We start from the raw sequence: 16,205 nt of genomic DNA on the forward strand, positions 1-16,205 counted from the left end.
AGAATTTTGAAATTTTGGGTGTGGTTCACTGATGGAAAGTTAGAAGGATGTAGATGCTCCATTTTAGAAATTCGTACTTATGTGTATGAAAAGTACTAAATTTGGTACTACAGTATTTTTCGGTTAATTGATTTCCACGCTTAATTGAACCTCATGATGGGGCAAAAAATATTTCATAGGAAAATACATGTAAATTTTATCGGATAATTAAACCCTGTTAATTGATTTCAATTAATTGATGTAATCAAAAATAAATTTCCTTTTACTTTTCAAAAAAGTAATCTGCCATTTTTTTACATACATATTTGACATAATTTGTGAAAAAGGCTAGGTGGCATCTTTACTAATTCAAAACATATGCTTATTGCTAAGGAAAAACTTCGAGAAAGCGTAATTTGTATTTGACATTGGTTTTTTTTAAATCATTAGCAGTGTTGGAGCCACTCACCCAGCTCACTAAGGCTGACCACCACGGATATCGGGTCCCTGGTCAACCTGATTTGCCTGCACCTTCTGGGCCAATTTTCAATACACTCGCTCGTACCTGCTTTTGTTACTGCCTTTTGAGGCAACCAATGCTCCACAATAATACACTTTAATATTGATTGAAACTCCAAAGGAGACAAGTTTTTATTAATTACTGCAATCAGATAATTTAAGGTATACAAAAAAACTTCTGCTCTTCTTGCACTTTAGTTATGGTGTCGCTCAGTTTTAACAATGCAGATGGTTTTGCGACCGTGCTCAACCATTTGTCAAATACCGGTTTTGATCTTACAAAATACTGGGTAAAAATGGAAGAGAGAGCAAGAATGGGAGAAAGAGCAAGAATTAGAAAAATATTAAACTAAGCCGGCATACTCAAGTTTATCGCCGCTATTGATGAGGAGTGGACGATGGCTATGCAAGTGCTGCCCAATTAGCGTTTTCCTGCATAGACAAGCAGTTCCAATTGTACGCGAATACTGTAATTGAACAAACTATTCAATTAAGCGGGTTTGGATAATTGGTTCCTCGGATAATTGAACGAAAATTTGTGCAAATTTTGATGTGCAATTAACCGAAAAATACTGCATTTGCATTAAGTTCAGCGTAAAGAGATTGAATACTTAAAAATAGGAATTAGGATTACTATTGGAGTACAGGATTGAGGTACTTATGTGTTCTAAATGGCCATCATTTAACCCGAATTAAAGATCTATGACCCTTACTCCGGATTAAGTGTCCTTTAATCCGGAATTTTAGAATTCTAGCTCTTCCGCTTTGTCTACCCTTATTTCGGGGTCAATGACCTTTAATTCGGGTTAAATGATGGTCATTTAGTACACATAAGTACCTCAATCCTGTACTCCAATAGTAATCCTAATTCCTATTTTTAAGTATTCAATCTCTTTACGCTGAACTTAATGCAAATAGTACCAAATTTAGTACTTTTCATACACATAAGTACGAATTTCTAAGTATCTACATCCTTCTAACATTCCATCAGTGAACCACATCCAAAATTTCAGAATTCTAGCTCCTCCCCTTTCTCTTCCCTTAATTCGGGGTCAATGACCTTTAATTCGGGTTAAATTATGGCCTGTAATCCGGGGTCAATAACCTAAATTTGGAGTAAGCCTTAATACGGGATTAAATGACCCTTAACCCGGATTGAGCCTTAATCCAGGGTCAAGGACCCTCAATCCGGGGTCAAGGACCCTTAATACGGGTTAAGCCTTAATTCGGGGCCAAGGAACCTTAGTCCGGGTTAAGTGTCTCTTAATCCGGATTAAGCCGGGGTCAAGTACCCTTAATCCGGATTAAGTGTCCCTTAATCCGGATTAAATTCCCTTAATCCTGGGTCAAGGACCCTTAATCCGGATTAAGCCTTAATCCTGGGTCAAGGACCCTTAATCCGGATTAAGCCTTAATCTTGGGTCAAGGACCCTAAACCGGATTAAGAGACACTTAATCCGGATTAAGGGACACTTAATCCGGTTTAGGGTCCTTGACCCAGGATTAAGGCTTAATCCGGATTAAGCCGGGGTCAAGGACCCTTAAATCGGATTAAGCCTTAATCCTGGGTCAAGGAACCTTAGTCCGGGTTAAGTGTCTCTTAATCCGGATTAAGCTGGGGTCAAGTACCCTTAATCCGGTTTAGGGACACTTAATCCGGATTAAAGGTACTTGACCCCGGATTAAGAGACACTTAACCCGCACTAAAGTTCCTTGACCCAGGATTAAGGCTTAATCCGGTTTAGGGACACTTAATCCGGTTTAGGGACCTTGGGTCAAGTACCCTTAATCCGGATTAAGTGTCCCTTAATCCGGATTAAATTCCCTTAATCCTGGGTCAAGGACCCTTAATCCGGATTAAGCCTTAATCCTGGATTAAGCCTTAATCTTGGGTCAAGGACCCTAAACCAGATTAAGAGACACTTAATCCGGATTAAGGGACACTTAATCCGGTTTAGGGTCCTTGACCCAGGATTAAGGCTTAATCCGGATTAAGCCGGGGTCAAGGACCCTTAAATCGGATTAAGCCTTAATCCTGGGTCAAGGAACCTTAGTCCGGGTTAAGTGTCTCTTAATCCGGATTAAGCCGGGGTCAAGTACCCTTAATCCGGATTAAGTGTCCCTTAATCAGGATTAAATTCCCTTAATTCTGGGTCAAGGACCCTTAATCCGGATTAAGCCTTAATCTTGGGTCAAGGACCCTAAACCGGATTAAGCGACACTTAATCCGGTTTAGGGACACTTAATCCGGTTTAGGGACCTTGACCCAGGATTAAGGCTTAATCCGGATTAAGTGTCCCTTAATCCGGATTAAGCCTTAATCCTGGGTCAAGGAACCTTAATCCGGATTAAGAGGCCCTTAATCCGGATTAAACCTTAATCCTGGGTCAAGGGCCCTTAATCCGGATTAAGCCTTAATCCTGGTTCAAGGTCCCTAAACCGGATTAAGTGTCCCTAAACCGGATTAAGCCTTAATCCTGGGTCAAGGAACTTTAGTCCGGGTTAAGTGTCTCTTAATCCGGGGTCAAGTACTCAAGTAAGGGACACTTAATCCGGATTAAGCCTTAATCTTGGGTCAAGGACCCTAAACCGGATTAAGAGACACTTAATCCGGTTAAGGGACACTTAATCCGGTTTAGGGACCTTGACACAGGATTAAGGCTTAATCCGGATTAAGGGCCCTTGACCAAGGATTAAGGTTTAATCCGGATTAAGGGCCTCTTAATCCAGATAAAGGTTCCTTGACCCAGGATTAAGGCTTAATCCGGATTAAGGGTCCTTGACCCAGGATTAAGGCTACTACGGATTAAGGGTCCTTGAACTCGGATTAAGGGTCCTTGAACCCGGATTAAGGGTCCTTGACCCAGGATTAAGGCTTAATCCGGATTAAGGGACATTTAATCCCTATTAAGGCTTACTCCAAATTTAGGTTATTGACCCCGGATTAAAGGCCATCATTTAACCCGAATTAACGGTCATTGACCCCGAATGAAGGGTAGACAAAGGGGAAGTGCTAGAATTCTGAAATTTTGGATGTGGTTCACTGATGGAAAGTTAGAAGGATGTAGATACTTAGAAATTCGTACTTATGTTTATGAAAAGTACTAAATTTGGTGATATTTGGGTCCTTGACCCCGGATTGAGGGTCCTTGACCCCGGATTGAGGCTTAATCCGGATTAAGGACATTTAATAGTAATCCTAATTCCTATTTTTAAGTATTCAATCTCAATCTAAAATGGAGCATCTACATCCTTCTAACTTTCCATCAGTGAACCACATCCAAAAGTTCAGAATTCTAGCACTTCCCCTTTGTCTACCCTTAATTCGGGGTCAATGACCTTTAACTCGGGTTAAATGACGGCCTTTAATCCGGGGTCAATGACCCTAAATTTGGAGTAAGCTTTAATATAGGATTAAATGACCCTTTACCCGGATTGAGCCTTAATCCAGGGTCAAGGACCCTTAATCCGTAGTAGCCTTAATCCTGGGTCAAGGACCCTTAATCCGGATTAAGTCTTAATCCGGATTAAGCCTAAGAACCTAGGTCAACAACCCTAAATCCGGATTAAGTGTTCCTTAATCCGGAATAAGTTGCCCTTAATCCGAATTAAGCCTTAACGCTTAATCCGGATTAAATGTCCCTTAATCCTGGGTCAAGAACCCTTAATCCGGATTAAGCCTTAATCCTGGGTCTATGACCCTTACTCCGGATTAAGTGTCCTTTAATCCGGAATTTTAGAATTCTAGCTTTTCCCCTTTGTCTACCCTTAATTCGGGGTCAATGACCTTTAATTCGGGTTAAATGATGGCCATTTAGTACACATAAGTACCTCAATCCTGTACTCCAATAGTAATCCTAATTCCTATTTTTAAGTGTTCAATCTCTTTACGCTGAACTTAATGCAAATACAGTATTTTTTCGGTTAATTGCACATCAAAATTGGCACAATCGCGTATAATTGAAACTGGTAATGATTTAAAAAAATCCAATGTCAAATACAAATTACGCTTTCTCGAAGTTTTTCCTTAGCAATAAACATATGTTTTGAATTAGTAAAGATGCCACCTAGTCTTTTTCACAATTTATGTCTAATATGTATGTAAAAATATGGCAGATTATTTTTCAATTATTATTGTGCAATTAACCGGTGAAAAGTAAAAGGAAATTTATTTTTGATGACATGAATTTTGAACCAATTAAGCGGGTAAATCAATTAACAGGGTTTAATTATCCGAGAAAATTTACATGTATTTTCCTATGAAATATTTGTTGCCCCATCATGTGGTTCAATTAAGCGTGGAAATCAATTAACCGTAGGGTCAATTAACCGAAAAATACTGTATTATATTTTTAATATTGCGAGCTCTATAGTGAATACAACAGACGGACATACATAAATCGAGATAGAATTTTCTTCGGATCTAGAAAATATGTATACTTTATTAAATCTCCCTTGAATATTTCGGGGTGTTGCCAACGGAATGACAAATTTAATATACACTCCATCTTATGGAGGATTAAATTATCCTCGAATTTTGGTATTTTGAATGATTGATGACAAGTTTCATCCTTATGGCGAGTGTACGAATGTTGGCAAATTCCTCCGTTCAAAAGCTTACTAGAATTCATTATTGAAGTCGAAGAAAACAGTGAGCAAAAGCTGCACCTTTGAACGACTTTTATTTTGATGTTTATGTCTACAATTTTGGAAGAATAAAAATAAGCTATCTAAAAACCAGTGAGCGGAGCAGTATAGTCGGACGGGGCCGACCATACGATACCCTACACAACTACCACGGAACTCAAATTTTCTGCGGATGTTTATTCCGAGCCTGGGCAATATTTCGTGATATTTGCACCCTCTTGCCCGATTAGAGGCAAATAGCACAAAAAATTAAGTTTTCGGTCCACTTCATTCCAAAATTATTATCTGATCATCACCAAAAATTATAGGCGTTGTCCTTGACCATAACTGGAACCTCATGGAACATTTCAAAGCGATCAGCTCTATAGTTCCGCTCTCTAGAGTGATAATGGGTTACTAAATAATATAGGAATACGGAGATACCTGTACATATGTAGGTGTAACTCCCACATCCGAGCACATACAACAATATAATTGGTCTTAATTTAAAGGTCAACCACTCCTCTTGGATATAATATAAACTTCTCGGGTGTATGTCCTTCAGGGGTAAATATATACCTTATAGAATACAAATTTTGTCATTTTTCACACAAAAGTCAGGGTCCATTTGACCCGCTAAATATTGACCGATCTCTATAAAAACAGGCATGCTTATTCTTTGGCCCGATCCCCTTCTCCATAGAAAATTTCACGATGTTCGGGCCATTATTGCGGCCTCTGGAGCGACCAGAAAAACCGACAAAAATTTAGTATTTGGTCCATTTCATCCCCTAAATATTAACCGATCTTTTCCAAAAACAATAGGGGTCTTCATTGGCCAGAACCCAACCTACATGCAAAATTTCGTGAAGATTGGTCCATAACTGTGGCCTGTATCGTGTTTACAAATTATAATGGACAGACGGACGGACGGACGGACACACATGTCTAGATCGACTCAGCTAGTCGAGATATGACGATCGGTATACTTAAAGGTCGGTCTAGGACCAATATTTCGCGGCGTTACAAACTTTTGGGGCTGCACAAAGCTATAATACCCTGACAACATAGTTGTGTAGGGTATAAACAGTACAAACTCATATGACAATATCATTAGCAACGTACCGATCTTTCATTACTGGTTTTTGTAGAACCCATTTATAACGTTAACGTTAAATTTGCTTTCTTGGTAATGGATCCCATTAGAAGATTTTCTATGCCACGAATAATAATAACAATAATGTATCTTATATTCTTATTTTATTTAATATTAATATTATCAATTTATTGCAATACGAACTTATCAATAATTTATTGGTTATATAAAATCTATAAACGTGCACATATACACATACATATATGGTCCGCAAAGTTGAATACACACATTTTTTTGTATTTATTGTATTCTAGCCGAATACACAAATTCAAGGGATAATCCTTGGTTTTATTGTTGGATTTTTGCTGCCATCGTATCATCCTGCTATGCTTACACGTGGGACATAAAATTCGATTGGGGTCTGTTCGATGCTAAAGCTGGTGATAACACCTTTCTAAGAGAGGAGATTGTCTATTCGTCAACGGTAAGTGTTAATATTCAATTTATTTGTTATCGCATTAAGACAAATCACAGCAGTATGCAATACTTAAATTGAATTTTAAATTAAATAAAATGTGGTTGGTTGGTTATTGAATTAAATCGATTGTTTGAAATCTAAATATAAATAGAAGCAAATAGTATTTGAATATTTTAATTACTCCCTACTGATAGTTAAATTATGATAAACGTTTTTCATTATTATATTTCGAAAAAAAGATTAAAGAAACTGTATAAAGTTATATATTTAAAAATAAATTAAAATGTGCAAGGACATTTGAAATGTTGCCTGTGGCCGTAGTCAATAGTGGTCAAATGTAATGGTTTTGCTCACTCGATTATCACGAAATATTAAACCAGCAAGCCAATCAACTAAACGAATATGCATCGTAGTATTGGTCGTCATGAAATTTTGCATTTCGACTCGGGTTCTGACCAAATCTATAATTTGCGGTAGTAATCGGTTAATTAGTTGGGGTGCAAAAGGACAATTTCTTTAATTCTTTTCTTTAAAGGTTTATTTCTAGTCCCACTATATGCCACAATTATGATCCGATTTTCATGAAATATTAATATTTCAAGGAAATCTAGTAAATCATGTATATACCCTATGTACCCTCAGCCTATGGTTTGCGGAGGTGTTCGAAACTACTCACAAATTTTATAATTAGGTTTATATAGATATATGTTTTTATCAACGAGGTTTCGTATTTAATGTTGATCAAATCGGCATTTCAATTCACTTCAAATTAAATGTATAAGTTTAAAAAATATTGACCATTTGTCGGTCAAGAATATGGAAAAACTTAATATTGGTTGGGGAAAAAGAAATACATTAATCGCACATGTGCTGCATTTCGAGTTTGCTCGAATGGGAAACATTTTCCCAAATTTGGTGTGCTCCATTCCGAATTCCCAAAAAAATATTGGGAATATAATTCGAGCACGTATAGCCTTGTGGATTGAAAATGAAATGAGATCGTACGTATTTTTCTGAGCACGTACAAGTTGAAAAAGAACGATGAAGTAATATTTAACGTGTTTTTACAATGTTTATTTAAAAATACAGTATTTAAATTATTTTTTATAGTAAAATGAAAGAACATAAAAAAGGGCTCCTTTTATCAAAAATAACGCGTAACATTTTTGAGATCAATCTGGCAACTCAACCACCATATCAAAATAAAAATACAATCTATAAAAAATCTACTTTTAAGATTTCCAATAGTCCTTTTAATAGTGTTTCTTGCAGATGTGTGCACTTTATTATATCGATGTTGACAGATTCCATGCTCCACTCGTTTATAGGGCGTCATCAAAAATGTTTCTAAAGCGTAACCACTGTCTCTTAGAAGCCAACAATTTTGCATAACATTCGCTCTTTTGTTAATGCTGCCTAGCTGCACTCATATGCCAAATAAAACCATCATGGCTGGATCCAGGTCTGCAGCTGTCCACAGCTCGAATTCTCACACACCTAACAGAAAAATAAAAATTAGTTTTACGATTATCTACATTGTTTTCCTTACAATCATTGCATTTATACTGAAGAATCCTTTTCTATTGTAGTATAAGATGAGTTTTCATGTGGTTAGTTCAACCACATGTGTGTTCCATCTACACAGCCTATAACCCCTGGAAATTAGAAATGTTAATAAAATATATATATATATATATATATATTTATATTTAAATCATTTGCAACTACCCTCTGAAATCCACCAACAGCCAGAAATCTTAAGGTAGCTGCTAACTGCAGGCTGCCCTTGTGTATGAAATGACCAACTTCTCTTAAAAATATCCATAAATGCTTCTTTATTTATCCTGAAAAGAGATACAAAGCTATAAAAATTATTGGTAGGGCCTTGGAGATAATGATCAAAAATACTTACACAGATTCAGGCATATCCGTTGAGTCGTTTAACACGTTCCAGTATCATTAGACTTTTTCTGGTATAAACCATGGCAAATAATAAGCCAGCAGGCATTTTTTTCTTAATTTTGTTGTTAAACAAATTGCAAATTCTAATGAAACATATGTTTTTTTATTGAACACATTTCGTAACATATTGAACACAGCTATGCTTTCGAGCGCACTTTCGCTCGAAATTGAGCACACCATTTACAAAATTTAAAAAAGTATGGGAATTCAAAAACTCTCGGAACATGTCACATGGGCGATTATCTTTTTTCGCTGTAAATGGTTTACAACAGTTATGGTCGATTTTTAGCTCTTGGGCGATGTTACGACTGCTAACATGCCGTGCCACTTCGATCATTTCTGCGATTTTTCGACAAACGGTCTTCCCGTGTGAGGTGCATCTTAACATCATAAATTCCTGAACGGAATCTATGAAACCAATATTGCTCATAATTGGATGTTACGGTATCGGAAACAAACCACCATTTACAATTTTAGCCGCTGGACTTGCATTTTCGCCTTGGTCAAAGAAATACTGTAAAATGTGCTAAATTTTATTTTTGTTCACTTCCATTTTTACACCCTGTAACTCACAACTGAATGCAAAAAAAAAAAAAAAAAAAAATCACCCTTCCAACGAGCATAAATCTTAAATTGTTTGATCAATACTTTACGAGACATCTATCAGTACAGCCATCTGCCGAAAAAAATAATGGATTTCTTTTTCTGCGACCTAATATATGGCGGGTATGCTTTTGTAGTATATATATATATATATATATCGTTATACTTGGACTACATTAAATTTCTTAAAATTTACATAATTTTGAAGCAATCAAAATGAAACCGCAAAGTAAATGAGCAACAGTTTCAGCATTCAGCATATTCTTCTAGGAACCATTGTTAAATGGTAATTTATTGCTCGTCATTAAATACATACACCAATACATATTAAATGTCTGCATAAACACGCACATATTCATATAACTGACAAACTGTAGATGATAGCCTTAAATTTTTCCAATGAATTTACTGCCATCATCTATATATACATATATATATATATACTCGCATATTTCACTTTGTGTGAATTTGCGTGTAAGGTTACAGTTGAAAACCTTTTACCAATTAATTGATTTTAACTTATTGCAATTCTTTATTTTCTTATTTCATTGCGGTATCATCCTGTTATCCTGTACTCGTGCCAATCAGTGGTTCTATTACTTTGGCATAATTGAGGATTTAATATTGCGATTCGCCTGGACGGTGTCGATGAGCTTAATCGAGGCAGGTTACATGGAAGGCGATGTTATGGTAACACTGCTCAGTCCATTGGAAGTGTTTCGGCGGTTTATTTGGAATTACTTTCGACTCGAAAATGAACATTTAAATAATTGTGGTAAATTTCGTGCTGTGCGTGATATTTCGGTGGCGCCAATGGATTGTTCAGATCAGGTATGTATTGAATATTATTTCAATGTATCTCCTAGTGCAGAATTTTTTTATGAGTTTTAAGTGCTATATAAAAAATTAAAAAAATAAATACAGTAATAAATAGGGGAGAGGGGGCACCTTTCAACGTTGGTCACCTTTGAACAGGGCTCATAAAATCTCGGTTTAAAATTTTTCCGACCCGCAACCACATTTTCGTATATGGCAATCTTGTTCTCTATCTGCGTAACCACTTTGGCTAGCTTTTTCAGTTGTCGACAAATGGTGCGCGGGTGACCATGTTTTCGCAGTGTCATTGTAAACTTTTATTCTTTTGGTTGTAAGGGATCAGGAAGAATTCAGTCATAGTTTTCTTTCGTTAAACAATTTTTTTGCATTCCAACAATCATTTCAAACATTACTAATTAATTTTCTTTCATTTATATTTCCTATAAAATAGGTTATTATAAAATGCCCAGTAAACTCCATTAAAAATACCCTACACAACTATGTTGTCAGGGTATTATAGCTTTGTGCAACCCCAAGAGTTTGTAACGCCGCGAAAGTATACTTTTAAGTAAACCGATCGTCATATCTCGACTAGCTGAGTCGATCTAGATATGTGTGTACGTCCGTCCGTCCGTCTGTCCATTATAATTTGTAAAAACGATACAGGCCACAGTTAGGAACCAATCTTCACGAGATTTTGCATGTAGGATGGGCTCTGGCCAATGAAGACCACTATTGTTTTTGGTAAAGGTCGGTGAATATTTAGGGGATGAAATGGACCAAATACTAAATTTTTGTCGTTTAGGCCCAGAATGATGTGTGCCAAGTTTCGAGAAAATCGGTTCAGATTTAGATATAGCTCCCATATATAGTATCGTCCGATCTAAGGTAAATGGGGCACCAAAATCCATCTATATCTTTCGATTTGCATGAAATTTAGCACAGAGTACTGAATTAGGTACAGAATGATGTGTGCCAAGTTTCGAGAAAATCGGTTCAGATTAGATATATCTCCCATATATATTTTCGTCCGATTAAGGGTAAATGGTGCACCAACGTCCCTATATATCATTCGATTTGCATGAAATTTGGCACAGAATACTGAATTAGGTCCAGAATGATGTGTGCCGAGTTTCGAGATATATCTCCTATATATAGTTTCGTCCGATTTAAAGTAAATGGTGCACCAAAGTCCATAAATATCTTTCAATTTGCACGACATTTCGATTTGTGCTAAGTTTCGCGAAAATCGGTCTAGATTTATATATAGCTCCCGTGTATATTTTCGTCCGATTTAATGTAAATGGGGCCTACATATCTTTCGATTTTCACGAAATTTGGCATAAAGTAATGAATTAGGTCAATAATGACGTGTGCCAAGTTTCGAGAAAATTTGGCCAGGTTTATATATAGCTCCCATATATATTTTCGTCCGATTTAAAATAAATGGGTCTCCAAAGTCCCTATATATCTTTCGATTTGCACGAAATTTTTCATAGGGCATTGAATTGGGTCCAAAATGATGTGTGCTAAGTTTCATGAAAAACGGTTCAGATTTAGATATAGCTCCAATATATATATTTTCGTCCGATTTAATGTAAATTTTGTACAATGTACTGAAGTTACTATAACCTTGTGTGTGTCAAGTTTTCTTGAAATTGGTTCAGATTTGCATATAGCTCCTATATATACTTTCGTCCGATTTTAAGTAAATGTAAAAATAGCTAGGCCGATTGGCAAAACTTACTGAAATTAGTATAAATCTATGTTGATTGTAAACCAAATAATCAATGGTTGCTTGATTGATGTTATATTTTAAACAGTGAAGCATACCAAATAGCGTGCGTAAAGTTAGCTTAAAGTCTATTTAAAAAGTATGAAATCAATGTTCCATCGAAAAGACGACATCTGTAAAGATACATATGTAGAATATCCCCAAAGTGGTGAAGGGTATCATATAGTCGGCCGACTAGAGGGCCGAAATACAGCGCTGATCGCATTGAAATGTTCCACGAGGTTAAAGTTATGGTCAAGGACATCGAATATAATTTTCGGTGATGATCAGATAATAATTTTGGAATGAAGTGGATCGAAGAATTTAATTTTTTTTTGTGTTTTTTAAGTCGATCAAAAGGCCACAATTATATGCCGAATATCACAACACAACCCACGGTGAAGAGAATCCGGACAAGTAATTAGAAGGGCTGCACTGAATATAAGTAATATTTGTTAACCTCTAGTCGGTCAAGAGGGTGCAAATATCGCAAAATATTTTTCATGCTCAGAATATAGAACCAACGAAAGTTAGATTTTCGTTAAAGTTGTTTAGGGTATCATATGGTCGGCCCCGCCCGACTATACTGCTCCGCTCACTTGGTTAACTTTTGGCTTCGATTTCTCAAAATTTCAAATGAGCTAATAACACTACGAAATTAACGGCATTTTTCATCATATTAATTTTTGTTTTTATGTCATTTTATATTTTAATACATTTTGATCTAATTTTTTTACATTTTCGAACATTTTGTTATGTATTTTTTAATAAATAAATGCATTTGTGATATGTATGAATAAAATACATACATATTTGAAAATAATCACTGTAAAAAATGCCGTTCAAAAATACCAAGCCTTGTTCAAAGGTAGTAAAGGTAATGTATGTACCTATTAGTTAAAATTTAGAGGAAACAAAAATTATAAAATAAAAAGTTTTATGAAGCTTGTCGGAAAAAAGTGTTCAAAGGTGCCCCACTCTCCCCTAAATAAAAAAATTAAATAAATGTATTTTTTATAAAAAAAAAAATACTTGAAAGAAAGGATCAGGAAGTATGACATCTTTTGATACGATAATTAAATTTTTACAACCTGCATTTCAGCCGCTTTTAGTTGATACTCATATATTTTTTTTAAGAATCATAAAAGGGCTCCCGAGAAATTTTGGAGTCCTATATCTCAGGAAATATGGGCATCTTTTATTTGGAGGTACAAATCGAGCTGGAATACTTAAAATTGAAAGTAAAATTGCCATCGAAGTGTAGGATTGGGATATGTTGCCAGTTTTGTAGGCAGTTCATGGCACTATTTTTGGTACAATTTTGATTTTAGGTAAACCGATAGAGCTGGAACACTGAAATTTTGAAATAAGATTACTATTGCATTGTAGAATTGAGGTATGATGATAGTGTATGAAAATTGGTAGTCAAGTGTACTAAATATGAATACTAAATGGTACTGAATTTGATACAATATTATTAAATTTGATATAATTTGGATTTAGGTGATCCGATAGATATGGAATCATGAAATATGGAAATAAAATTACGGTTGAAGTGTAGGATCGGGGTATGAGTGTACTTTTTGGTAATTTGTACTTTTGGGTACTAAATGGTACTAAATTTTGATACAATTTGGATTTAGGTGAAACATCCTAATCCTAAAATTTGGAATTAAGATTACTTAGAGTGTATAAACCACAAATTTGGAGTATGCATCGCTGTTGGGTTATTGGATTGAGGTATGTAGGAAGTTTTCGAAATATGTACTGAATGCCACTAAATTTGGATTTAGAGTGAACTCTGAATTGGGAACTCTGAAATTGGGTAATAGGATTTCCAGGTACAATGGAAATTTGTACTTATATTATTATATTAATGTGAACTACCTGGTACTCAATTTTTGATTTGGGTGAACCTATATTAATTTTTTTTAAATAAGTATTACAGGAGTACAAATGGTAATAAATGATACAAAATTTAGTATAGAGCTAGATTAAATGGTACTTAAATTTTAATTATGTTCTTTATACTCTACACAACTATGTTGTCAGGGTATTATAGCTTTGTGCAGCCCCAAGAGTTTGTAACGCCGCGAAATATTGGTCCTAGACCCACCTTTAAGGTCATATCTCGACTAGCTGAGTCGATCTAGACATGTGAGTCCGTCCGTCCGTCTGTCCATTATAATTTGTAAATGCGATACAGGTCACAGTTGTGGACCAATCTTCACGAAATTTTGCATGTAGCATGGGTTCTGGCCAATGAAGACCCCTATTGTTTTGGAAAAGATCGGTTAATATTTAGGGGATGGAATGGTCCAAATACTTAATTTTTGTCTGATTTTCTGGTCGCTCCAGAGGCCGCAATTACCGAACATCGAGAAATTTTACAAGGTGAAGGGGATCGGGCCAAAGCATAAACATGCCGGTTTTGATAAAGATCGATTAATATTTAGCGGGTCAAATGTACCCTGACTTTTGTGTGAAAAATGACAAAATTTGTGTTCTATGGCGTATATATTTACTCCTGAAGGACATATACCCGAGAAGTTGATTGTATATACAACAGAAGTGGTTGACCTTTAAATTGATACTAATTATATTGTCGTATGTACTCTGATGTGGGAGTTACACTCAAATATTTACTGGTGCTTACGCATTGAGATATCATTTAGTAACCCATTACCACATTAGATGACGGAAATATATCGATATCGGCTTGGAAATGTTCCTTGAGGTTCCAGTTACGGTCAAAGACAACGCCTATAATTTTCGGTGATGATCAGATAAAAATGTTCGTATGAAGTGGACCGAAAAACATAATTTTTTGTGTTTTTTAGAATCGATCTATATGCCACAATTATAAGCCGAACATCACAACACAACCCACGGAGAAGGGAATCTGGACAAGTAATTAGAAGGGCTTTACTTAATATTAGTATTCGGAAAATATTTTAGTGTAAGCAAGAGGTGCTGTTGACCTCTAATTGGGCAAAAGGGTGCAAATATCATGAAATATTGCCCAGGCTTGGAATGAACATCCGCAGAAAGTTACAGTTCCTTTGTAGTTGTCCGACTATACTGCTCCGCTCACTGGTTTTATGTTATATTTATTTTTATATAAATCCCACATTCGCCAACGAAGTAGCGGGCATATGCTATTATAATAAAAAAATGAATAAAATCCTAATTTGATTTTTCTCTGCCAAATATTCGCGTTGCCCTTAATTATTTTGTGGCATGACTTGATAGCAACTTGTAAAAGTCACTGCAAAGGTAATGTACTGCACTTTATGTATTCCGTGTCATGAACTAAAATTTTTGGTATGAAAATTCCTCAAGGGTAATACATGTGCGACCTCTAAATTTAGATTATATTTTTCCAAAAATTTTCTCAAATAACGCGTTAAACAAGTATAATTTTCAACTGACCAATATTAATTTAAAAGTAAATGGAATATTTTAAAACCAATTCTAAAATTTATCCGCTTCCTGTAACATTTTTATTAAGTAATTGCTTGTTCCTATTGGCCGATATTCTCCTTCCAATTTGGCTTCAGCAATTTATTTACATATTGTAATTGCAAACTCTTTGATCTAATCAAAATAATTGCCAATTGCCATTATTGGTAACTTAAAAGAATATTTTGAGGTTTTTGTCTGTTCAGCATTCCAAAATACTCTACAATATTAGTTTGTAACTAGTGTTTATTAATGTTCAAAAGGAATAGCACTAATTATGCTTTTAATTATGCATCTATGTACAAAGTACATAGACTTTTACTTACGCACAAATACCTATGTAGTAACTAGCTAATTGTACATACATACGTTTGTATTTCTCTAATTTGTTTCTATTTACAGACTACCATTCTACGAATGATGGATGAGGAAGATGGTGTGGTAAATAGGCGGGGTAAAATGAAACTACCATCGAAGAAAAAAGGTGAACATCGTGTACTCCTGCAAGCGGAATCTGTGGATGATTTGTGTTCCTAAAGTTCAGAAGAAATTAAAAATAAATATAAATAATTTAAATGATATTAAAATAAAGCAATATTAAGTATGAAATTATCGCGAAAATGAGAAGAAAATAATATTTTTTTAACATATCTGAAAAATTAAATGTGGATTATCTTTGGTTGAAAAGCAAAAGCGTAGAAAAAGTCGTTAAAAATTTATAGTCTAAAACATTTTAAATGTGTTTAAATGAATGCCATTAAAAATAAATTAATATTAAAAAAAATATAACATGTCTTTTTTTATTATTAAAGTATATATATCTTTGATCAGAATAAAATATTATGTGGATTTAACCATGTCCGTCCGTCCGTCTGTTGACCTCAATATAG

The 16,205-nt window shown here is 35.2% G+C and overlaps 1 protein-coding gene across 1 annotated transcript in view; it reads left to right on the plus strand.

Annotated features, from left to right (window-relative positions):
• Window positions 1-15,852, plus strand: part of LOC133329384 (solute carrier family 53 member 1) — a 31,564-nt gene extending 15,712 nt beyond the window's left edge. Inside the window, exons 4-6 of the mRNA XM_061537858.1 lie at window positions 6,535-6,704; window positions 9,852-10,094; window positions 15,718-15,852. Of these exons, the coding sequence (XP_061393842.1) occupies window positions 6,535-6,704; window positions 9,852-10,094; window positions 15,718-15,852 (548 nt within the window). The remainder of the gene's footprint in view (window positions 1-6,534; window positions 6,705-9,851; window positions 10,095-15,717) is intronic.
• Window positions 15,853-16,205: the final 353 nt, after the last annotated feature.

Source organism: Musca vetustissima, unplaced genomic scaffold (genome assembly GCF_032173495.1).
Source record: "Musca vetustissima isolate MV318-11 ecotype Yass unplaced genomic scaffold, APGP_CSIRO_Mvet_v1 utg2026, whole genome shotgun sequence".
Classification (NCBI taxonomy): domain Eukaryota; kingdom Metazoa; phylum Arthropoda; class Insecta; order Diptera; family Muscidae; genus Musca; species Musca vetustissima.